Source organism: Lagopus leucura, unplaced genomic scaffold (genome assembly GCF_019238085.1).
Source record: "Lagopus leucura isolate 7727_CA_CO unplaced genomic scaffold, USGS_WTPT01 Super-Scaffold_739, whole genome shotgun sequence".
Classification (NCBI taxonomy): Eukaryota; Metazoa; Chordata; class Aves; order Galliformes; family Phasianidae; genus Lagopus; species Lagopus leucura.
In genome coordinates, this window is record NW_024962255.1 from 21,699,731 (window position 1) to 21,724,811 (window position 25,081).

At 51.5% G+C, this 25,081-nt stretch overlaps 1 protein-coding gene and 1 long non-coding RNA gene across 4 annotated transcripts in view; both read left to right on the forward strand.

Moving 5' to 3' along the window:
* Positions 1 to 138: 138 nt before the first annotated feature.
* Positions 139 to 2,509, forward strand: LOC122175666. The gene is made up of 6 exons (XR_006177467.1): positions 139 to 350; positions 516 to 619; positions 797 to 1,563; positions 1,698 to 1,758; positions 1,880 to 1,984; positions 2,151 to 2,509. It is a non-coding gene; the product is annotated as an uncharacterized LOC122175666 (long non-coding RNA).
* A 5,191-nt stretch (positions 2,510 to 7,700) lies between these two features.
* HPSE2 (heparanase 2 (inactive)) overlaps positions 7,701 to 25,081 on the forward strand; it is a 77,246-nt gene continuing 59,865 nt past the window's right edge. For 2 of the 3 annotated variants that reach the window (XM_042863079.1, XM_042863081.1), the window contains exons 1-3: positions 7,701 to 8,029; positions 8,912 to 9,069; positions 16,880 to 17,041. In XM_042863079.1, the coding sequence (XP_042719013.1) occupies positions 7,770 to 8,029; positions 8,912 to 9,069; positions 16,880 to 17,041 (580 nt within the window). In that variant the 5' untranslated portion in view covers positions 7,701 to 7,769. The remainder of the gene's footprint in view (positions 8,030 to 8,911; positions 9,070 to 16,879; positions 17,042 to 25,081) is intronic. The other variant, XM_042863080.1, reaches the window with a different exon arrangement.

Below are 25,081 nucleotides of genomic sequence, written 5' to 3' on the forward strand. Positions count from 1 at the left end.
AGCGGAGCGGAGCGGCGGCACACGTGGGCCGGGGGGCGGGCAGCCGCCGCGCCACGTGCGCTCAGAGCCGGCCCGCGGGAGGGGCGGGGGCAGCGCTGCCGGGAAAACACGCGTGGGGAGCGGTGGGGTGCGGGGTTCGGCAGTGGGGTGCCACGGGAACGTCCGTCCCCGCTTCCATCCGTTTAGCATTCCCTGGCTAAGGAACGAACGGAGCGCCCTGTAATGAAGGTTTATTCTCATTTCTGTATTGCTGTGGCTAGAGCTGGGGGAGAGCTCAAGGAGATCTGACAGCTTCAGCAGTGGGTGCCGAAGGAGTTCCCCAACTGGGAAGCATTAGCTCTTGCTAGCAGGTAATCTCGTCTTGAAACTGTTGGGTCTTCCCTGGTCCAATATCCGGACAGTCTTGAAACAGAAAAAAAAGTCACCACTGATGTCTGTGATGGGCTCACTAAGAGCAAAACAGGATGCCTGCAGGAAAGCATGATAGAGTTCCCCCAAATTCTCTGTGGTTGCAGGGAGGGCACGCAGATGCACAGCAGGCTGAGACATTCCTGCATCCTTTTCCATCCTTCTCCATTCCCCGTGTTCCCAGCAGGGCAGAGCCGTGTGACACCAAAGGGTAAGTGCCAGGAGCCCCACGAGCACTGAGCTTTTGGTTCTGGTAGGAGACACTCTTCTCCATCTCCAGAAGAGGCAGTTTTTTAATTTTTATTTCTTTATTATTTTATTTTATTTTATTATTTTATTTCATTTTTATTTTATTTTATTTTATTTTATTTTATTTTTTTCCCCGAAGTTGATGGGTTCCCTGGGATTCCGGTGGCTGTGTGTTCGCTCCTTCTGTTAAGCAGGTACCCGCAGCACGTTCCTTCCCGCAGTTTCCTGGTGCCCCGCGCTCCCCGGCCGCTGATCCGGCTTGCGCTGAGGCCGCGGCGTGCGGGAGGAACCACCAGGTGGCGACGTCTCTCCGTGCTGCTGCTGCTGCGGGCTTCGGTGGCTTTTCCGCCCTTCGCTCAGAAGCAGGAGCAGATGCAGCTTGCTAGCTTGCTGCCCACCGGCACCGCTCAATGCACGCTGGCAGAGCCGCCCCATGCATTGGAGAGGCAGCTTCCCCCTTTGCAGGAGGCACAGCACTGCTGACCTCATCAGGATCCCACCTCGTGCGTTGACGTGGAATGAAGTCACCGTGGAGCTGGGACCCGGCAGTGAGCTGCAGGGCTGTGTGTGACAAAGAGAGCAACCTGAAGACAGGGGACTGCGAAACCTCCATGACGTGCTTTGGAAAAATACGTGGTCAGAGGGTGAATACGCAGAGGAGAAGGAATGCTCAGTTTGGGATGAGCTGCCCTGGTTCTGCAGCCCCAACCGCCATCTGTTGCGCTGAGCTCCGTCTAGCTCAGGCCGTAACTGTGCTCTCACCAGATGTTAGCTTACATGAGCTGCATGTAAAAGTGAACTGGTGCGAGAGCTGTGGCCCGAAGTGCTTTCAGTAGGGTCTGACCTGCCGCAGTGACGACGTGCTAGCCGGCCTCTCGCTGCGGGGATGCGCTCCAGAAGTCGCAGGTGTGTGGCTGGAGCTTGGTCAGTGAGTCAGGATAGGAAATATCTTCCAAAGCTCCAAATAAGACAAAACAAACTGAGCTTTAGCACATGCTCAACCGATTGAGCCTTTGGCAAAGTATGACATGAATTTTCAGGGCTCTCACTGAGGCTGCATCTTGCCTGCTGCGTCCTTCGGCGCCGATCCTCCAGAACAGGGTGAGGAGCTGCTGTGGGATGGCCGTGGGGATGGAATCGTTAGCAATTCCAGATGATGATGGGAAACAGAAGGAGTGAAGAAAAGCCGGATTGATCTATTTATTTATTTTTTTTCCTCCAGAAAGTGGGAATAAAGCTACGAGTGCAAAGCTGGCTGCTCATGGAATATCTGCAGCGTGATTGGCACTAATGCTCTGCAGCCAGTGGGAGAAGATACGTTACCCAAGTAAGTGAAATGAGCACCGAGATGGGGGATATATGATAACTTCTGAAGCAGAAGGAATAAGACCTCAGGCAACAGAGCTCCAAACAGCACGCTGTCTTTTTTCCATTTCTGAGCCCGTGGTGTTCAATTAACCCCTTTTCTCTGTGCTGCGTTCTCTGTCCTGCAGGCTTGCAGAGCTTTACCCACCCTTCTGGCTGATGACATGTTAAACACTTGGTTTGCGATCATCAATTTTCTCCTGAAATGATACCCAAAGCTCTGCTGTTTTGATTTAAAGTGATTTCGAGTCTTGTAGTTAACAGTTAAGGATGGTCCTGTCCAAGAGAATCTAACTTGAGGAAGCCATGAAATTTAATTCATTTCTGCAACTTAAATATATAATCAGTGACATATGGGAATACTAAATACGGGGGGAAATGTCATTGCTTAAGTAAAATTTCTGCATTCAGTCAAAACCCAGCAGTTGTAACATCAAACTGTAGTTTCCATTGTACAGGAAATAAAGCATCATTTTTTCAAAGAAAATAGACATGCAATTGCATGCCTGTTATGTTGCTTATACAGCTTTATGCTTAATTTTCTCCACGTTGCTGTTAGTGAAGGGCCAACAGAAGGGAAACTGAAGGGAGAAGGAACAACGCGATACACCGAGCCTGCTGGAACGTGCCCAGGAGATGGCTGTGCTGGGAACACAGGCTCTTTCCCTGCTGTTGTCTCTGTGCCTGGACCAGGGGCACCGTGCTCCATGGGACCTTCCCCAGAGGGAGCTCTGCAGCTTATGGTTACACGAAAGATTCTGATTTTTTTCCTCCTCCCTCACCCCAGCAGTGTCTCCAAGAGCCTTTTGGCTGCTGCTTCTTCCGCTGAGCTCCAGCTCCTCATTGGTCTCCGCACACAGCCCCTTCCTCTCTCTCTGTAATTGCCTTGTTTGCTCCTCCAGCCTTGCACTTCATCCATCTTCCTATTTCCCCTCTCTGATCTACTCCTCATGGCCGCTTCCTTCAGTTTTGCTGCTGGAATGTGAAGCATCTCTCCAGAAAAATAGAAGGTCTCTGTGAACTTTTACCACCCCCCTGTATTCCCTCTCCTTCACCTCTATCGTCTCCTCGCAGATGGTGGGACAAGCGCTCACATTCGTTCTCAGGCTTGTAACATTGGCGCGTTCCCTTCCTTTGCTTTTTTCACATGATGATGTGAAATGAGGATAATTCTGCCCATTTCTCTGCTCCTCAGGGCTGGGCTCAGTTTGAGGAAAGTGCTTTTGAGGCTGTTGTGATGCTTGGAGCGCTGCTGTTGCTTTTGTCCCCTGACTACGGCTAATTGCGGCCACATTTGCTTCTACTCAAGATAGGAAAGACAAAAGCTGCATCAGACGCAGCCATCGATTAGCACAGCTCTCGGGTTTGAAGGGCATCATCTGCCTGAAGGCAGCATTATACATCGAGATATTCCCTGCCATTATCTGCTTATTTTCTTTTCCTTTTTGCTGAAGAGGCACCGGGCAAAGGGGTTTCTGTCTGCTGGGAGGGCACCTGCCTCCCCAGCACAGCCTTGTGGGAATTGCCCAGCTCAGCTTTTCGGAGCCCTGGAGCACCTGCTTGAAGGTGGGCACCTGGGAGCAGCTTGTTCTCTCCAGGGGCAGCCCGGCAGAGTGTGGGCCCCTGGGTTGGTCAGACCACGCACTGAATCAGATGGATGGAGGGAAGGAAGAAGAAGAGTTTATTCTGCTGGAGCAGTGGTACCAAGCTGCTCATGGCATAAAGTTACACAAAGAAAAAGAATACATAATTCATCATCAACTGCCTAAAATCTAGCTTTCTTTCTTCTGTGTCTTGTTGTGTGTCTGCCTGCAAACCCACAGCCTTCATGGGACTGCTGCCTCCTTTTTGTTCCCGTCCTTCTTTTTTATAGCTCTCTTAGGCAGCTAAGGAGGGCGGGTTAACCCTTGAAGGAAAGCCCAACACCGCCGTGCTATGGCCACATTTGGAGGTACCACTCTGTGCTCCTTCCACGCTGGTGATAATGCAGGCGCAGCATTGCCAGATGTGCTGTCCGGCCAGGCGGTCGTGGTGATGGATGCTCTGCTCCTTGCATGCAGGAAGGGGGAAGCTCTCCGTGGGTTTGCCTTCCGCATGCTGGTGCGGGGCTCCCCTCCAGCCAGGCTTCCTAGGGCAGACAGATGGTTTTGCTTGTTGCAGAGCTTCACAGGACACCTCCATTAAAGAGCAATGCGTGGATACCTCACTAAATCAAGCTGCTGTCTGTTCACTCAGGTGATACATCGGCATGGTAGGAAATGGTTTCAGCAGCAGGGTTCATGCTGTGCAACACCAACCTTCGGGCACTGGTAACCTCAGGAGGTTGCATTCCAGACATTAGGTCTCTTGCGGTGAAATAGATGGACGCTGCAGTGCAGAAAGAGCAAAAAAAACCCCAACACCTCAATAAAAAGAACTGGCTGTGCTGTTATGGGGTCTGATGGCCGCTTTTGGTGTCCTTGCTCCTCTCAGAAATCATTTGAGGAGAATAGAAATCATTTGGGGAGAACTCGTATGTCAGGCCGGGGTGCAGGGCAAGCGTTTAAGAGTCTGAAAAGAAAAGCTTTTGAGCAAATTGTCTACGGATAGCATTCTTTATTTTCACTAGCTGAGTTTTCTCCTTGATGGCTTCTTTGAGAGCATCCATAACTCAGGTTTACTTGACAGCAATACAGAAACAGACATGGTTGATATCTTGGGAATCAAAGACATGACGATTTTTGTTTTTTAAAAAGGCTGTCTAGCTTGTTTTATCCTTCCTAGCCTAATGGAGGTTTGTTTGGTACAGCACATCCTCTGACCATAATAACTTTCATCCTTTATGAGCAGACGTTTATTTTCTAGGGAACTCAAAACGTCTCTCCTGAGGAGGTTTTTTCCTATTTTCCTTTGGGCTGACATGTACAGCTGGAGACCTCCGTTTAATTCATCTTCTAGAGGCTTAATTTATCTCCTGATTCTTTATTCCTTCCCTCTGTCAGCCCTGCCGCATAGAGGTGGAACCCTTCCACAGCCGCTCGGATCATTTACAACAGCCACTTCCACAGGCAGTAGCGAGGCAAAAATCGAAGTGAGCACCTCTGATAACAACGTTAGCTGCAGATTTCAGCGTTTGTGAGCTGCAACTGACTGGGGGGGTGCCAGACATTTGCAGACACACACAACAAGACAGGCCCCTGCTCTGATCGGCTTGTAAATGAAAGGAAAGTACATTGGCAGGAGCAGAAGGGATGATACGACATGCTTTAAATAGTTTATTGGGAGCTGGAGGATTGCTGTTTATTTGGTGACGTTGGGAAAATATTTAATGTGCTTCACTTAAACTTAAACTCTTTATAGCAGTGCTTCTCCTCCCCCGGTTTTCTTTCCCAATGACTGTTTTGGAGATTAAAACCAGCACGTTGAGAGTAGACAGAAAATAGAGAAACATACTTCCAGATCGACCAGAACCGCGAGTAAATCTTCATAGATACTTCTTTTCTTTTTTCTTTTTTCTTTTTTTTTTTTTTTTTTTGTTTTTTTTTGGGTGTCCCTTTTTTTGAGCGAGCCAGGCTTTCGAAAGCAATTATGGTAACAGAAGAAAGGAGCGGCGCTTCGCACGGCGGAGCCAGAGCCGCTGCTGTAAGCTGAGCTCCGAGCGCCGCTGCGCTCCGGCAGTGACACCGGCGTTGGGGCCGCCCCGTCGGACGGCTCCGCCCGTGCCCCGACGGCAGCGGCGACCCCGACGGGAGCGCTGCCCGAGCCCTGCGGCCGCGTGTGGGCTGATCCCAGCGCCGGAGTCCGCCTTCAGAGCGGGGACGGGTTGCGAGGGGTGTTTCGTGCTAAACACGTTTCTCCTCCGAAGTATCGTGTTTGTAACGGAGAAGGCTAAGCGGGGTGATTTGTTTTCTTTCCTGTGCTTCACTGTGTAACACGTCGGACTTTCGTTTTGAAATAGAAGCAGGGGGAGAGAGATTAACTTTCGGCCTGCAGTCACAGTGCTTATCGGCCAACAGATGACGGTGAAGCTCTGCTATCTTTTGATCATACAGAAAACAAATAAGCAACAATAAAAAAAGACCAACAAAAAATAAATATCACAAAACAAAATAATAATAATAAGCCCAAACAAACAAAGGAGACAATATGGGAACTCGTGTCCCTCGTTCGGAGGTGACCCACAAACTACTGCCTACTGCCGCTCCGGGGCCAGCGAATTGCTATTGCAAACTGCGGCTGAAGCGTTCTCAGCCGAACACAACTTTCCAACCTTAAATTGCCTTCTTCCTGTCCCGGGATGCCAGGGCTTTGCACAACTGAAATTGCACGGCCCTTTCCCCCGGATCCTCTTACTTCCACAGCGCTCCATCCCCGCTGCCTGCCGCCGGGCACCGCGCGCTGCTTTTTGTCGCCGGGTGCTGCGACGTGATCCTCGCTCCCCGGCTGTGTCCCCCCCAAATCCTACTTCGTGCACCTCCCGCCGAGCCCTCGCAGAGGCAGGGGTTGCCTCATCCTTTCGCCGTACGTCGCTCCCCACCGCCCGCTCGGCTCGGGTCGGCCCTTCCGTGCTGTACACCGGGCCCAGGCATCCCTCGGTGTTGTTTCCTCGCCTCTTTTCTCTTCGCAGTCCCGGCCGCCCCCGGCCTCGGAATGCGCTGCCCGCAGGTGGGTGCCGTTCCCTCGCCGCTGGGCCCGGGCCCGTGACCAGCAGATGGAGCTGCGGGCCCCGGCCCCTGCGCTGCGGGCGCCGACGGCAGCGGGCCCGGCGGGCGCGGCACGAATCAGGCCGGACGCGGCCCCGTTCTGTCGCCGGGCGAATGGTGCCGGGGCGGAGCGCGGCGGCAGCGGAGGGCCCAGGTAGGGCGCGTTACGGTGCTCGCCGGCGTGCGGAGCCCGGGGCTGATCTGGGAGGCGGCTGCCGGCGGGCCGGGATGCCCGCTTGGTACGGGCACTCGCCGAGGTGTGAGCCCCCACGAACCCCCTGCTCGATGTCACCAACATCCGCTCGCCGGCGGCTCCCGTCCGGCGATCCCGGTCCTCCAGGCAGCGGCACCGGCTCTGTGACACCGCAGGTCCCACCGAACCGCGTCGTTTTTTTGCGCCACCGATGCGGCCGTTTCCGCGCCGGACGCATCCTTCGTGACCCCTCGCCACGCTCCGCCGCGGGTCGAACACCGGCGGGTCCCGAGGGCGGCAGAGGAAGGCAGCTGCCGTCCCAACTCCCGCGGGCTGCTTCCCCGCTGTATCCCAGCGGCCCCCGTGCGCCGGCCGGGCCGATCCGGGGGTTCCGGCGCGAGGACTCCGCGCTCCCGCTGCGTCCGTCGCGTTCCGCGCTCAGCCTCGGTTCCCGCAGCCCAGCACCGCGACCCGAAGCGGGCCACCCCGCCGCCTTACCGCTCCTCGCTACCGAGCTCCCCGGGGTCCCGGGCTCCGGTCCGGTTCGGTCCCTCCGGGTGCCAGGGCGAAGCGAAGCTCGGAGCCAGCGAGTCTCGGGAGGGCCCCGAGCCGAGGGGGTTAAACCGGGAGCCTCCCCTTACCTTCAAAAAGTTAAAAATGTCTGGAGCCTGCATCTCTTAAAGGGGCGGTGCTGGCTGCAAGGAGTCTTGGCACCGGCTGCGAGAAAGGCTGGTCAGGGGCGTGAGTTCCCCTCCACCAGCACCAAAACATTGCAAAAAAAGGCAGAGCGCCCCACACTTTAGATAAGGACAATTAGCCACCAGCGAGCCCCTGCAGACAGCGAGTTAATTAGGGGTTTCCTGCTCTCCGGCATGCCCTGTCCCAGCTCCTGTCCCCCCGGGCTCCTAGCGCTGATGGCACCTGGGCTGGCCCTCATGGCCACCTTCTCGCTGCCCTCCCAGGCCGGGGACAGGAGAGCGCTGCCGGTGGAGAAATCTCCAGGTGTGAAGGGAAGGACTCTCATTCTCCTTGATGTCAACACCAAGAGCCCTGTCAGGATAATCAGTGAGAATTTCCTCTCCCTGCAGCTGGACCCCTCCATCATTCATGATGGCTGGCTCGATTTCTTAAGGTAAGGCGGGAGCCCCCCCGGCGCCCTCCCCGTGCCGCCCACCCCGCCGGGCTCCGAGCTGCCCGCGGCGCTCGTTGAGGCGGAGGGAGCGAAGCCATGGTTTCCATTAAGATGCACATGTTTGCAATGGAGAAAGCATTTCGGAGACTTATCAGTTATGACTGCAAAAATGTCGTGCTCCCCTCCGCTCCAACAACAACAACAACAAAAAGAAAAAAAAAAAAAAAAAGAAAAAGAAAAAAAAAGAAAAAGAAAAAAAAAGAAGAAGAAGCACAACATGGGGCCGAGGCAGCGCAGGGAGAAAAACCCCTGCACCAGGAACCCGCAGCAACGGGTGTCGGCCAGCTGCTCCGCACCCCACGTTCCCCGCGCTCCCCGGGCTCCCGGAGGACGGAGCCGGGTTGCGCATCGCTTTGGGTGCCGAGCTCAGCGGCCTGGAGGCACCGGGCCGGCCGGAGAGCACCGGTCCTGCTGGGTAAGTCGAGAAGGAAGAGCGAGTTCTCGCTCCGAAGGTCCCGCTCGGTGCCGCCTCCGCCCCCAGGGAGCCGGGAGCCGGTGCCTCCGCTGCACTTGTCCGGGGGGTTCCGGGAGGGCATAGCCGGGGTCTGCCGGCCTCCGGACCCCGCTGCCAGCGGGCGGGGCGGCCCCGTTCCCTCTGCCGAGGTTGAACCACAGAGCCCCGCAGCCGGACGCTGCTGAGCGGTGCCCGCGCCGCACCGCACTATGCTATGCGATGCCGAACCGCGCCGAGCCGGGTGGGGCGGCCGGGCCGCGGTGAGAGCTCCGGATCCCCGCACCGCGCTCCCTTCTCCCGCTGCAGCCGCCGGGCCCTCCCCGCACCGGCACCGTCCCGTAGCTTTCAGCCCGCTCTCCTCCCCGCAGCTCCCGGCGGCTGGTGACCCTGGCGAGGGGCCTGGCCCCCGCCTTCCTGCGCTTCGCGGGCAAGAGGACGGACTTTCTGCAGTTCCACAACGTGAAGAACCCGGCCAAGAGCCGCGGCGGGCCCGGCCCCGATTACTACCTCAAGAACTACGAGGACGGTGAGCGGGGCCGCGGGCCGGGCGGGGGGCGGGCGCGGCTGCGGGGGCTGCGGGCACCGCGCGGTCCCGTTCCGCTGCTCGGGCTCCGCGGCTCCGGGCGCGCCGTGCGCTCCGCCGGGCAGCGCCGCACCGGGTGGGGGGCTCCTCCTTCCTTTCCCTCCCCTTGCCGGTGTGGCCGGCGGAGGAACAAAAGGCCCACGGAGGGAGTCGTCCCCCGGTATTGCGGGTCGCGCCCCGCTGCTTTTGCACCGCTTCTTCCTCGATCTTCCCGGACCCTCTGGTGCTCCCCGGGAGCTCTGCCTTTCCCTAAGGACCCCGGCGTTGTTTCCGCGTTTCTCCGTGCAGCTGCGGCCCCGGGGCTCCCCGCAGCCCGGCCCGGCTCGGTGCCCGTCGGTGCCTGGGGAGCCGCTCTTTCTCCGCAGCTCCGTGCCACCGGGCCCTGCCCGAAGTGACGGCGGCACCGCCTTGTCCCGGCTCTGCCTCGCTCCCTTCCTCCCCGCTCTGTGCCCTCCTCCCAGCGGTTCCGCAGCTGCACGAAAGGTTTTCACCTTTTGCGGCCCTTGATTCACACAAAGAAACCTCGCAGACAAGTCAGGGCCAACGCTCCTATTTTGAGAAGCAGAATACCATGTCCGAGTGCAAGAATTTATTGATTTGTCCTTTTTTTTTTTTTTTTTTTTCTCCTTAAAAAAACTTATTTTCTTACTTACGACTTAACAAAAATTAGCAGAAGATATTTCCATAAGTGATTTTCGAGGGCCAATTAATGCCAGACAGATCCCAGCGGGCAGGTCAGTGGAGCAGAGGAAGTTTTGCAGAAATCCAGTCGGCAGCTCAGCGCTGAATGGAAAAAGCAGACGTGTTTGCCAGTTTTCTGATGGCTTTCTGTTCCTCCAGTAGTGTTTGATCTCAGTGAGACCAATGTCCCCCAGCCCCACACGCAGGCAGGTGGGTGATGTGTGTGCTCCGTCTTTGCTGAAGCAATCCCCATCCCATCACTTGGTTTTTTTCCTTCTCGTAATTGATCTCTGGTGAGGGGTTTGCTGTAAGCTCTGCCCACTGGGATGAATTTCATGCTGACCAAACCTGCAGCCATCTCGAACAGAAAACTTCAATGTAGTGCATAAAGGCATGGATGAGATTCACGCTAAACATCGGTAGGAATAAATTTCCCTGCTTCAGCCCAAAGGTCAATATTTCAACAGCCTGCAGGAGAGAACTTACACTTATTAAATGTCTTCACAGCAGCTTTCATGTTAGAGAAGGACTGAAAGCTTTTTTTTCTTTCTTTTTTTTTTTTTTTTTTTTTTTTTTCTCCCAGTTTTCCGCATGGCAATAAAGTTGAAATGTAGCAGTCCTTCAAAATGAAGCTTCTCATAGAAGTTGTAACCACAGGTCTTAACTTTTCATCACTTAAATATGGAACAGAACCATTGCAAATAGGAGTGAGGGAGGGAGGGGACACATGTGGTGTGTATCAAGCATCAGTGTAAATCAGAAAGGTGTGGTAAAAAGGATTTCCTGCCTGGAAGCAAAGCTTTCTTATTTGTTCTTAAGATCTGTGTGCAAACTCCGAGGCTGGAGTTGCTGGTAGCTCCCATCTTTTCGCGCTTCGCTCGGGGGATCCAGTTCTCCAAAATGAAATCCTGGTGCCACTGCAGCTCTCTGCCCCACTGCGCTGGATCCGAGCAGCCATGTTCTCCTCTCGGAGCACTGCTCTGCTTTTTGCTTCCTCGTCTACAGCCTATCTGGGACCCGCCTGCTCTCAAGGCATGCACAAATGTGAGGGACTTGTGGGCTGAGCAGACCGCATGGAAAAAGATGGCACCCAGTGCCTGAGCCTGGGGAAGGCAGCGAGTGTCCTCTTGTCCCCATTGCCCTGCCTGCAGTTCCCGGGCTGACTGGGGCTGCTTTCCATGTGCAGTGTTCTTGTCCCCTCATCATCTGTTTTCTGAAATTTCTTGTCTAATCTACAATCTAGCTTTAAAAAAAAAAAAGGCAGAAAATGATTAAAAGAGAAGTCTGTGAATGTCTTCAGTCTGACCTTCATGGTTTTTGGTGATGTAACAAGTGACAGATCATTGTTTTCTGCTTTGAGCGTTTGCCTCTGTGCACATCCCATGGCTGCTGGGAGACAGCACAGAGGTCTATTGGTTCAATTCACAGAGCTGGAGGGCTGTGTCATTTTTGGTGGCTGTTTGGCAGGAGTTCACCAGGTCTGTCCATACCAGGCTGAGGGCAGGAGTTCACCAGGTCTGTCCATACCAGGCTGAGGGACTTGTCTAAGCTCTTTCCTATGGGAAAGGGGTTGGTTGAACCACAGGGTGTTGAAGGCAGCATGTCTATACGTATCCTCTGACCTTTGCCAAGAGCTGCAAGGCCATCTAAGTGATCTGTTATATTATTTGGCCATGGCATTGCCTTGCCTGAGGTCTGTTCTCAATAGAAAACCAGTTTGTCACACACCGAGCCCTGCGGTACCAGGAGGTGGGGCTGTAGGGGAGACTTTTTGACACTTGCTGATCGAGAAGTGCAATGCTTTTGGCCTGGGAGACTTTAGCCTCCCTTAAATGGAATTTCTGTGTCCGTGCCCCACTGGGCTGGTTTTCCCTCACAGTCTGTGTTGCAAATTGTGCTCTGTTATCTGGGGCTGCTTCTCTCCAGCCACTGCCTGACCTCTGAGCAGGTACTAGATCTCATGTTCAGTCTGCAGCAGACCAGCTTCTCCTTCTGCTGTGGGGTTGCCTACTGGGTAATGCACTTGGCTGTCCTTCCAGCCGCCTCACGCGTTGCCAAGGACCACTTGGCTTTGAGGAATGGGACAATAAGAAACAGTGGTCACTAGGGAAACAGCCTTGAGCAGCTCCTTTTTGGGGCAAGCACATGGGGCTGTCCATTTGCCCTGGTAATGGTTGCTGGGAGCATAAACACAAAGCTTCTTCTGAAGCTGAGTTTGCTAAAACCCTGTCTGTGCTGCCCTGGAGCCTGGTGTTGGGGTGTTTGGTGGGGTTTGAAGGCTCTTCCATTGGCTCAGCAAGGAGTGCTGCTGGTGACACCTCACAGCAGCAGAGAGCAGTTTTGGACACCTCCTGGTGGCATGAACATTAGAGTTTCCCTCTATGCTGTGAACAGAAAACTCAAGGGAAAAAGTGACGTTTCTTGGAACTGGAGTTCTTGGGGATGTGTTGGCCCAAGTGCCTCGGTGGGTTCTCCATACTTTTGTAGCTCGGAGTGTTTCTGTGGCTGATGGAGACCAAAGGGCATTTGCCACACACAGAAAACATGGCCCTGTGTGGGTCGTGGGAGGCAGAGGTGAAAGGGAGCACATACACGTGCTGTAGGTAAGGCATAAGAAAAGGTGCTGAGCCAAAGTGTGTGTGGACGATGCATTTCAAAAATGCTCTCTCAGTTGCTGCTAAGTTACTTTCTTCTATTTTATTTCCTTTTTTGGAAGGATAGTGGGCATCTGGAAAAATGGGCAGTTACCACAGAATCCTGGCAAAAAACATGTTCCTCATGCCTTCCATACTAATTGGGAGATTTTGCCTTATGGTGCTACACTGTAATTCTGGCGCTGGCTATTGGGCTTCCTGTGCATGCTTTCATCTCAGGATCCCTTCCTTCTGACACCATCAGACACCTGGCATTGTCAGGACCCTGAGCCACCTTGTGCACAGGGGAATGCCGTACCCCCTGCTGAGCCTGTGCTGTGCAGGCTGCCTCTAGGTGCTATGCTTTCACCTGGATATTAGAGCAGAGCAGTGAGGGCTCAGCATTGTATGGGGATTGCTATTCTGGCTCCACAGCTCAGCCACCAGCAGGTGTTTCCCAGTGAGATGGGTCATCCTCCTGTCCCTGTAAGAAGAAGCCAATAGATAAGCTGCCTTCTGCAAGGTAAGGAAGGCACTATCTATGAAGGAGATGCTTCCAAAGTATGTTTATCTCCATTTTTGGTTTTAAATTTTGAACAGTTTTGCAAGAACCGTGTGTGAAAATTGCTTTATAAGTGCAGGAAGTGGCGCAATCAGACAATGAGCTCCTGATTATCCATTTGCTGGTGTATGGGTGAGACTAAGGATTCCTGTGGTTATATGTTTGATTGCTTCTAATAAGTATCCTAAATTCTCTACAAAACCTTACCATTTTTTTGCAAGTTCAGCACTTCTGTCTATGAATTAGAAATGATTCATGCAAAGTAACATGCTCAGGGGAAACACGTGTGGCTTCCTATGCAATTGGATTGTGAGCTGGCTGTTGCCAATCAGGGAAAATATTTTGAATTTATCATGGATTTTTTCGTTGAATACTTTTAAGGAAGTGAAGAGTGAATCAGTGTATTCACATCGGGAAAGAAGCCTGCTGAGGGCATTCTTATGCTACAAACACACTGTGCTATAGTGGGACCACATGGATCAGTGTAAAGAATACGTATGCGTGGAGTAAGGTGATGGAGGTGGTCAGGATCACAGCTTTCAGACATAGATATCGGCGTGTTATTAATTCCTTGTTTTCATTACAGAAGAAATAGGCAGCATCCAACGGCATTATTACATATAAAACAAACAAATACGATTTTTTTTTATCTAGCGCAAAATATTTTCTGGAACTCATTGTCAGGGAATTTTCCCGTCTAAAGGAAAGGAACGAGACGAATCTGTCAGAGAATTTCCTATTGAAGACAGACACGGAGAGGATGCACACAAATGCGACAAAGCCGACGCGCTCGGTGCTGCTTTCCAACTTCTTCCATTTCCCCTCGGTGCACCCGGGGATCCCGCGGGCTCCTCGTGCCGCGGGGCCGCCAGAGCCGCAGCTCACCTGGCCGCCACACGGGTGTGCTCCCTCCATACCGCACGGCGGCTCCGGGCCCGGCTCCGCTCCGCCGCCGCGGGGACGCCGGGGGACGCGGTGCCGCCGGGAGAGGAGCGGGCAGCGGGAGCCGGGGCTGCGGGAGCCGCGCTGCGGGATGCGCCCGGCCGTGCCCCGCCGAGCGGCGCGGGGCTGAGCTGGCCAAGGTACTGACCCGGCCCGGCCCGGCCCGGCCGCTGCCTCTCGAGGCACACGCAGCTCGTTGGTCTGCCGGCTTTGGAAACCATTTGGCGTCCTCTGGGGCTCCCACATCTGGAGTTCTTCTTTCTCACTTCTGGCAAGAGTCGCTTGGTTTCTTGTTTTGCTGGGTATTTTTTTTTTCCCCCTTGATTTTATTTATAATTGTGCGTGTGTGTGTGTGTGTGTTGGTTTTTATGGCTGCTCTGCGTTTTGGAAAGCTGTGTCCCGCTCAGGGACTGCCCTGCCCAGAGCCCCCCGCGGGATCCTTCTCCTCACACCCCCTGTGCCTTTCCCCTTTCTCTCACTTACTTTTAGATGTGATCACTGTGAGCTTCCTGCTGGCTCTTTTCCCTGGATTGCTCTTGCTGAAGTTCTCCCTGAGCTCCTACAGCAGCTGTGGCCTCTTCCCCTGGTGCTGCTGGTTCGAAAGAGAGGTGTAGAATCATGGAATCACAGAATGGTTGGGTTGGAAGTGACCTCAAATACTGTCCGGTTCCAACTCCCCTGCTGTAGGCAGGGGTGCCAACCACTACATCAGGCACTAGATCAGGTTGCCCAGGTCCCCATCCAACCTGGCCTTGAACACCTCCTGGCATGGGGCACCCACAGCCTGTCTGGACAGCCTGTGCCAGTGCCTCACCACCCTCCATGTAAAAAATTTCCCTGACATCTGCACTAGAGGTGCTTTAACCTCCTCACCTGCGCTGTGTGTCTGAATAAACAGGCATCAGGTTCTTTGGGAATCCCATATCCCATGCATCTACCCACTGTTTAAGCTAGAGCTATAGTGGATATGGGGTCCACCTCCAGTTTTAAGTCTTGGGCAAATCCCTTGGGTCCTTAGCTGTGAGAAGCAAGGACTCTGCATACTCGCCTCTGCTTCCTGCTCACATACAGTAGGAGCTTTCTGGGAAGTCTATGAAACTGGCTGCCAGAAAAGCATCCCCACTTTCTGTGCCCTTCACATCTTCTCTATCACAACCATATCCCTTCCTGAGCATGTATTCACTGGGACCTGCAGTCCCCAAAGAGGGAGGCAGGATGCTAGATGTTGAGGAGCCATGTAGCACCTGCTGCCACATCCCCCTGCACTCTCCAAACTGCTTCCTTGGTCCCTGACTTCATGGTGAGGGATCCTGGTCCAAGGGTGATACAGAAAGTTTGTCCCACTGTTGAGGAGCCCATTCTGCCTTTTCACCAAAGCCTTTAAAATTATTTTGAGGCCTTTGCAAACCTTACAGAAATGACTTATTCTCCTCAACCCTCCCCACGGATTTCTCACCCTTTGGTTCCTTCATCATCCAGCAAACAAGCCAACTTGTTACCCAGGCTCGTATAGACCCTCAACTCCATGGCAGCTCCAAAATCCTGCATCGCTTGATGTGAGGGACAAATTAGGCAGCAGCAGACCAGGTGATGCTGAATGTCTGACCTGACCCACAGGACATGGCCTGAAGAAGTTCCCTACAGCCAAGACAATGTGGCCAACAGCCTTCCACCCACATTCAGTGCGGGTTCCCTACCAGCCCAGGACATCACTTGGAGCCCAGATTTGCAGAATCTGAGATCTGGCTCTGACATGAGCGTGGCTATTGGAAAACACTTGGGCATGGTGGTGGTGGGTTGATGATTGGACTGGATGATCTTAGTGGTATTTCCCAACCTTAATGATTCTCTTCTATGATTTTAACTTCACAGTTCCTTGGTGTGCATGACAATGGTGGAGCTTGAGTGTGTTTGTGGAGCCAGGCATATCTCTCTTCTGACAATAAGTTCCTTCAGAAATATCTAGCTAGATGGGAATAAAACCAAGGAAAGGGCAACCTCGTGATGCAAAGCCTGACCTTGTGTAGAGTGGTGGAAGAACTCCAACTTCCATCATCCCTTATCGCTTCTGGCCGCCTAAGCTTTTGTAAGAATTCAGCACAACAGATGGTTCCTCTGGATCCAAGCATGTTACAGAGTTTATTCAGCTCAGAAAATGGCCTTGAAAGGACTGATTTGCACTGCCCACCTCCTGTTTTGGGACTGGCCCCTTCTTACTGGATCCTTGTCCCCCCACAGCTACCCAACCTTTTCATTTCCCCAGCGGGTGAGTTATTCTAGGAGAGGGAATATCATATTCTTGTTCCACAATATGACTTAGAAAATGCTCATGTGGAGAGAAAGCAATTGTTAAGTAAGCTTCCCGTCTCCTAAATCAGATGTCAGGTGTTACAAGTTTAAAGAGACCTGCTCAGAGAGCTGTAAACCATGCTGACCCAGCCTCAGCAGTGAGCATACACAGGGCAAGAGCAAGCCTTCTTCACTGTCTTTGACAAGCAATGGTAGACAGAAGACAAGGGTCACTAGGATGCGACTTAGTCTTTTCTCATTATTTAGTGTCAAGTACGCCAACAACAGGGTCATAACATAAATGTTGGGATACTTTTGCGCTTTCCTTCCAGAGAGAGAGGTCATAATTTTAAGAGATTAGCTCCCATTGTAAGAGATCAGCATCCACCAGTGATGGATGGAAGGGGAGGTAGGTTGTGTGAGCCTATTCAAGGCAGTGATTTGGGCTTTCAGTGGGAGAAAGAAGACTTAAGCAGAGGAACCTCACTGGACAGGTAGATCCAAGGGGCTTTAACCCTTTTTTTTGGGTTGCTCATGCTGAGTGATGGTTGTGTGGCTGTCGTGTTGGCTGGTTCTGTCCAAGCGTCTGGTGACAATGAAAGCTGAGGTTTGGCCATCTCCCTTTTTTCTTTCCCTTTTGCTATAGACATTGTTCGCAGTGACATTGCCCTGGATAAGCAGAAAGGCTGTAAGATCGCCCAGCATCCTGACATAATGTTGGAGCTACAGAGGGAAAAGGCAGCTCAGATGCACTTGGTTTTGTTAAAGGAGCAGTTTTCAAACACATACAGCAACCTCACACTAACAGGTAAGGCTGCAAGACCAGCTTTGGAGCCAGGAACTGTGGCTAGTTCTTGCTAACTCACAGCTTCCCCCCCATGTGAATCAGCATCTCTGGCCGCATCTGCTTCCTACCAAGGTTATTGGGTGCTGGGAGGGAACGGATCTTGAGGAAATTGTGGTGGACTCACAGGGCCCCTGCAGTGGGCACTCCAGATTTGGTGCCACTGGGCAGAATGTTTCCTGCAGTCTGATCTAAGCAGAATGCCACAGCACGTGAAGTGCTGTAGTGATCTCCCCGCACACTGTTCACTTCGGTGGGGCTGCAGCAATTACTAAATTTGGAGTCCTTTAAGCTGCAGCTGATTTTTTTTTTTTTTTTTTCAGAGCATGCACTTTGTGTGAACCCAGTAAATATTAAAGAGCAAATATAAAGGGATAATGGCCCAGACAGAGCTGAGAGGATACTCTTTTTCTGGCAACTGTTTGTATTATCCAGGGAACAGAATCTCAAAGGATGGAGGAGACTGCCACATTTTGGATACACATTTAATGGTGCTTGTAAAGGACTGATGTCTGCAGGCAGGGAGTGGGCAGGAGGACGGGATCCCAGCAGCCAGCAGTGTCCTCTCATAGCTGTCCTTATCACTACAGCTGGACGAGCCACAGACGATGAGAAGGAGGAAGAGGCCAATAAATCAAGCGCGATCCCCTTCCCCTCTCGCTGGGTCCCTTTCCTGCGGAAGGCAGGGAGGCATCCATCCCATCTTTATGGGAAGCAGGGCCCCATGCTGGCCCCGCAGCCAGGCTGGGAAAGGGGAACGGGTCCCACACAGCCCCACTGCTGCCACCCCAACCAACCCCAAGCCGTGACAGCAGGGAGCTCTGTCCCCTCTGGGGACATTGGCTTATGGGCCTCTTGGGGATCCTGCAGAGAAGGGATGGCCACAGTAGGTCTGTCTGCGGGCTCAGCCCGTGGGCACCAGGGCCAGGAGTGTGGCTGAACCTACCATTCCTGAAAGCCCAGCATTTAAATGGGATCCTCAGAACCATTTCTCATTCCCTGTAACGTAATCCACTTGGCTGTTTATTCCCAGTACAACTGCTGGAATCAACATTGTCAGCTTTTCCCCTGACAACTTGCTTACTTTCCACTAAACAAACTTCCCTTGAGAAGAGAAGCTGCTCTCCCCTATCCTCCTTCCCTCGCTGCTTCAAAGCCCTCGAGCATTGCTTGCATTTTTTTGCAGAACCTGCGGAGCAGAGGTGCTACCTGGTTATCAGCGCTGCTCTTACCCTTTCCAAGTGTGTTTACAGGAGGGTTCACAAGGGTTTGGCACCAACTCTCCGGGAAAGAGAGAGCAATTTCACTGTCGTATTACCCAAGGAACTATTTTAATGTCCTTTAACTCCCTCTGAATGTGTGCAGAGCAACTTCATAATTGTTATGAAGTTTAATCTTTTATTTCATAGACATCGTCTGAGAACATGGGCTCTAGACAGCTAAGCATAATATTTAACTGGAACTCTACTAACTTGTGTAAATATTTCCCTTCCCCGTGATGGATCTGGTGTTGGGGTGGGCAGAGGGTTGTACATCTGTTGCAGAAGGGCATTCCTTACCTTCCAGATTCGATCAGGCAGAGTTTGCATGAGGACTTCTTTTTGTTCTGCATGTTTCTGTGCGATGCCGGAGGGAGTCCCCAATGGAAGGGCTCAGCATGCAGGGATGGAGTGCCCAGGGATCCCCAAAAACGAGGAGGGATGTGCCCAGGAGCCCCTCAGTCTCATGGAGCTCACGCTCTGCTCTGTGTGGCTCTGCAGACCCGCTGCAGTGTAAGTCAGGATGCACTCAGCAGTCGCACGCAGTCCCCAGTGTGCTTCCAGCCACCCCGCAGGCTGTGTGCCTGCACCGGGAGTTCAGCTGCTCCCAGCAGCAGGTACCTCCCAGGTAAGAGTGTCTTAAAATGCAATGTGTTTTCTGTGCTAAGACACAACTGAGACTGAGTGAAAGCAGGCAAGATTTCTGGCTCTTGCTTCTCCAGGAACACATGTTGTGCTCTGGCTTAGGCCACTTCAATTCCTCTAGACAAGCATGAGCTCTGCTCCTGTCTGCAGTTTTCTCTTGCATCTTGCATTTGTTTTCTGTATGTGATCGTTGCAGGCTTACTACACCTGCCTCCCTGAGATGAGCGATAGCCTTTGATCTGTGATACGGCTCTTTAAACGCTATATAACATTTTGAGGCTTATTAATCTTTGCTGCTTCCCTGTGCTGCTGGGAGATAGGTATTTTGTTTCACATGTCAGTGTCTCCCGTGCTTGTGGGGCAGCTGCGATGGAGCAGGAGGGCACAAGGAGCTACCTGCCCTATGGAAACCACTAGTGGGATGGGGGAGAAAGCTGAATCCTGCCTTAGGACAGGGTGAGGCCACACAGATTGGTTTCGGCACTGTTATTAAGTAAATTCCATTAAGCCTAATGGAAGAGGGAATTGCTCAGGAGGTCAACGGACATATGTGAGAAACTGCCCCCTCCCGATTGCATGAAGTGTTAAGTGTAGCTGAGCTTCCCAAGGTACAAGGATGGACCATAAATAGTGCGTTTGCCTTCAGGAGTTCCCATCCTGAGGAAACAAAACAGTACCTCCCTTCTCCTTCTGAACAGCAGGAAAGCATCTCCTCTTTCTGCTCTGCCGTTTGCTTATGGCTGCAAAGCAGATTGCTTATTGCACCAGCAGCGCTGTGATGACAGCCCTTCAGGCCATCCTACCACAACACATCCACACCAGAAAGACAGAGAACACCTACAGGGTGGGTGCTGGGAACCCCTCCTCCATCACCCTGTGGGACACAACCCCCAAAGGCAGGGATGGAGGAAAGGCCCTTGTGTGTGGTGTTCCCAGCCCTATTGAGAGGCACTGGGAGACTCAGACCAAGGTTGGCTGCTGGGATCAGCAGAGAGGGCTACAAGAGATTGCCTTTCGCCACCTGTTTCCAAGTTGCAGTCAAGTGTTTCACTCTGGCATCCAATTAGTCCTATTAAGGCCATTAGCTAACCCAAACTCTGCCTTAAGAGAGGCTGTGAGCTGTGTGGAAGGTTTTTCTTGGACAGAAGCAGTTTTGGAGATGTCAGCAGCCAAGTAGAAACTCTCTTTGGGGTCAGTTGTAAGAGCACCTAAGGTGATAGTGATGGAGTGGGTGAGGATGCGTGTGCCTGTTTTTCCTAATGAAGAAATACAGAACATTTTGTGTGATGGCATGGAGTAGGAGCAAGGCTAGTGTATCCTTGTGAAGCTCTACAAATGAGAAGCTGACTTTCAGAGGTATGCTTTTCTTCTTTTTTCAGTAATGGTGAGAATTTTCCTTGCTCTTTGGCAGGGACTCTTGTGGCTCAGGTTGAGTACATGGCATATATGTATTTCCTTGCAGACTTCCTCTGGTGGCCAGTAGTTGTACGCATCCTGCTGAATGCTGTTGTGCTGGGCGGTGGTAGTCCTGGAGAATACGTCTGTAGGGTGGACCCTTGTGCTGGTGGGACATGTTTTGGGGCTGCCTTTACAGGGTGTGGGCTGGGTGTGTTTTTGTTGCCAATGCAGGATGCTCAGCTCATTTTGCTGGTGTTGCCCTAGGTGTGTATACTTCTACCCCTATTTATAACTAGGCTTCACTGAGGACTTGTATGGCTGAAGTGGAGAGGTGCATCTTGTGAGACAGGCTTAAGATCAAGCTGTCTGCCCTCCCCTCTGCTGTAGACCATAATGTTATTCATGTTATCCATAGCACCACAAAGAATGCATCTGAAAAGGACCCCAAGAGATGGTCTTCTAGCCTTCTCCATGACAAGTCAGCTGTAGGGGGGCCCTGTCTGGGGAGGGGTGGCTGGGGAGAGGCAGTGCTGCTGATCTGACCAGCTGGTACAGTCAGAGCACACCTCTGGGGGCTCAGAGCCTTCGTCAGAGCTTACACAGGAAAAGCAGCATTCAAAGCTAAATATGCATGGAAAGCTATGTCCCTGGGTTCCTCTCACTGATTGATACAGCGCGTTGAGGTACTGGTGGAGGAGTCGTGTCACTGAGAGGAGGATGGCAATGTTAGCCCCTGTGGGGAAGAGAGGGAGAATATAAATGCTGTGAAACACTGTGGGATTTTCCTGAGGAAGGATTGTGAAAACTGCAATGTGCCATAAAAGTGCTATCTGCACTGAGCCTGTAGATAATGACCAGCAGAGCTGCAGAGTCCCTTTTTGAGATGGTTTGCAGGTGTCTTCTGAGATGTCAGCATCTGAATTGCAGGGATGGTGCTGGCAAACACGCTGTAAAAACATTCCCTTGTAACTAAGTGGTTCTGTGTCTTTATCAGCTGTTTATATGAGCTCATTCTGAAGCGAAGTGGATGTTTGTTTTTGCTACGCGGCTTTCTGAGGGCATTTGGCTGAAATACATTGTGTCCTAGGGCACGTTTGTGTGAAGCCAGCAGGCTGCAGGAGCCCAGGGGCTGGGCACCAGCATTGCACTGCTCTCTGGGGCATCGTTGTTAACAGACCTGCACAACGTGGCTTTATCTTTGTTCTCACACCTCCTGCGATGGGGAGTCCATCCCCTGCTCAGCAGTCAGCCCTAGGGTGCAGCCATCATGGTGAGGCTGGACTTTCTACAATCTCTTGGCTCGGTTGAAGCCCATTACACCATGTCTTCTCTCTGAGGATGAGCAGAGCAGCTCAGTGCTCCTTTCCTCCCTATAGAAATCTTTTACGTATTTGAGGCTTCATATTGTGTTTCCCCTAAAGACTTTTGTGCTCAACACCAAACAATTGGCTTTCCTCTGTTCATGGCCATGTTATTTTCAAGTTGAATGACACATACATGGTTGATTCTGCCTCTTGAGGTCCCTTTCAGCACTCTGCATTTTTTTTTTTTGTGGCTCTGTGTTTTGCTGGGTTCCCTTGGGCTCTTCCACTTGGTCTGGGCTTCTTTGAAGCGAGTTGCCTCAAAATGAGCCCAGTGTTGTAGCTGAAGAGCAGCAGGATTATTTCACGTATCTTTGCGTGACACTCTTGTCTGCATACCCCATGCAGCCATGGGCTTTATTGGCAAAGTACTGCTTGTTCATGTCTGCATTTTTGTGTACGGTTTCCCAACCAGCTGTGCGTTCCCCGTGTGGAATTTCATCTAGACTCTATTTCCCTAATTTGCTAATTAAGATGTTCTACAGAACTCGAGCTGAAGCCTTGCAAAAGTAAAGGTATATAACATCTGCTGCCCCTATCGCACATATGAGACCCTTTTGCTACGTCAAAGAGAAAGCAGGTTGGCTTCACGTGATGTGCCTATTGCTTCCAGCCCTCCCTTGCAGATGGACTGTTTAATTTGTTTCAACATTTTTTCCAGGAATTGAAGTTATGTTGACTGGCCTGCAATTTCCTTGATTTTTCAACCTGTTGAACATAGCCACTATATCTGCCCTTTCCCAGTCTTCTGAAACCTCATTTGTCTGCCAGAAATTCTTAGAGATAGTTGCTGATGGGCAGTGGGCCCATTCAGAGACATCAAACTTAAATAATCTTTGTTCTGCTCTTACACTACGATAACTCAGTCTTACCCTGCTGCTTTTAACTGTGTGGTCTTGGTTATCCTTTTTCACAAAGTCTGAACCAACAGATGGGTAGAAACATTTTCAGCTCCAGCTCTGTGTGCAGCTCTGCAAGCTGTTGGCTCTCGTGAAATACCTTCCTCGTGTCCCGATTTATACCTCCTTGCTTCCTGAGACAGCTGCAAGCCAACCCCCAGGGATGGCTGCCTTCTCTTACCCTAATTAGCAGTTTTACAACTCATTGTGTGCTGACGGTGTGTGTGTGTGAGAGAGGTCAGGGAGGGGAATCTCTTTCTCAGGTGACACCCTCTAGTCTGTTAAGCAACACTTTGGCTTTCTCATTATCTGATTTGGCTGTTTCTTTTGTAACTGTGGGGAATACGGCTTCTTATGGCAAATTTAGAATTTATTAAATTCAATTTACCATCCTATTTAATGAGTCTCATAAGGAAAAATATTTTATAAATTGTGTATCTCAGAATCAACGAGTATATGTACGTTATAACATGTAATGTCATTACCAGAACCAGCCAGCTCTGGGTGCTGCGTAGAGAATAAAGAAAACCCATAAACCTAACAGAAAACAGATTGTGGTGGGAGGGGGAGGGCTGACACGCACTAACAGCTTTGGGAGGGCTTGTGGCATTCAGTGGCATAAACCCATCTATTAACCTTTTCTCCCCACGTAGGAGGTGACGAACTCTCTGGTCTGCCTCTTCCCACTAATGGAGTTATCAAATGTCTCCTTGTTGCCGCTCGGGAGCCTTGCTGTGCGTGGTTTCTCTGAGTGCTTGGCTTTCCCTGCACTCATCTGTACCAGTCTGGTGGAGCTTCCACCTCTTTGTGTGCCGCAAGTCGTTCAGTTTGCAATTTGATTGGAACCAACACCAAGGAGCCTCCTTTCCTGTCCCCTTCCCATCTCCTCTTTCCGTTTTTTCCTCCATGCGTTCCAGGAACTCAATGTGAGGCTGTGTCTGATGTCTCCCTTCCCCAGCCAATGTGTGGGCAGTTAAAGGTCCCTAATTACCAGTGGGTTCTGATCTCCGTGATCCCATAGCCCAAAGCAGAACTCCCGTTGAAGCACTGCCTGTCTTGTGGCCTTGCTGGACAGACTTCCATCCTGCCGATACGAGCTCTGTATTGTTCTCCCGAACGTGTATTATCTTGCACTTGGCTGCATTAAGGCACGCGCTGCTGGCCCATGGCCATGCAGCCATACAAATCAGATCGCAGGGTGAGCGTGCTCTGTTTTCTCCGTTATTTACTAACTTGCTTGTGCTATCTGCCTCGTAGGATTTTACGTTTATCTAAATGATAAAATACAGAGTTGTGGGATTGGAAGCAGGCTATCAGTGTTTTTGTTGTGTTGGACACTCTTCTCCATCTAGTTGTGCCAAATTATTTTTACTAATGCAAGTTCTTAAATCAAGTCGTACCACCAGTTGGATGGGGCTTGATTCTATACGACACATGTTGGCTGGTAATTAGCTGAAACATGAATATGATGAATTATTGCTGGACTCTCATATTAGCTTTTAATTGCTTAGTGTAGGTCTGATGCCAGGCTGCCTGCCTGCAGCTCCCCAGGTCAGACAGACCTGCTAAGCACCGGTGTGAGGTTAGCATTCTCCTACCCTTCTAGAATTACTTGGCATTCCAAGATTTATTAAAAATTAGTGTCAACAGGTCAGAGATCCCATTACTGCACTCAGAGGTGCAAATTATCTGGGATGGGTGACTTACCAGTGCTTATCTAAAGCAGATGTTATTTAGCACAACTCTTGGTTATTAATAAACTCAAGTACATCACTGTCTTATTAGTTCATCATTGTATCTTTTTCCCTAAAACAAAGTGCATATACGTTGGTCACTCCAAAAGTAATGCCTCCTAACTCCGGAAGCCATGAATTTTTTCTCCTTCATGTATTTATAATGTTACCAGTTCTCTACTCTTTGTAATTCCCAATTGGTTGATTTATTTTCAGCTTTGTAATCCATTTGTTCTTTTTGCTGTCTATACCACTGCATGGTTTCCATCCATAATTCCCTGCACTCATGGTGCTGGAATACATTTCTTTTGGCAGTCTAAAACACTTAAATAGTTGTTTGCTCGGTATTTTTGACCCAGTCATTTGCTTTACAATTTTTCTCAGCCTGGAGAAGCTGAAGCACCTCATGTGTGTATTTCTAGCTGAGACCACATTCTGTTTGCCCAACTTCACCAGTTTTTCTCCAGCACACAGTTGGAGACACGTGTCTATATGGACAGTCTGTGTGTGGCTAGTCCTCTGTAATTTAAAAGAGCATTTCCTAGCAAACAATGACTTAGCAACAAATGGCTCTGCAGTCAGAGGAGGATCACCAGGTTCAGCCACCATCCTGGCATATTTTCTCCCCATGAAAAATAGCAGAACCGGTATTTATGTGCTGCTGGAAAGCTCGCAGCCGGGAATTAGGGCTGCGTGGCTGTGGGGCGGT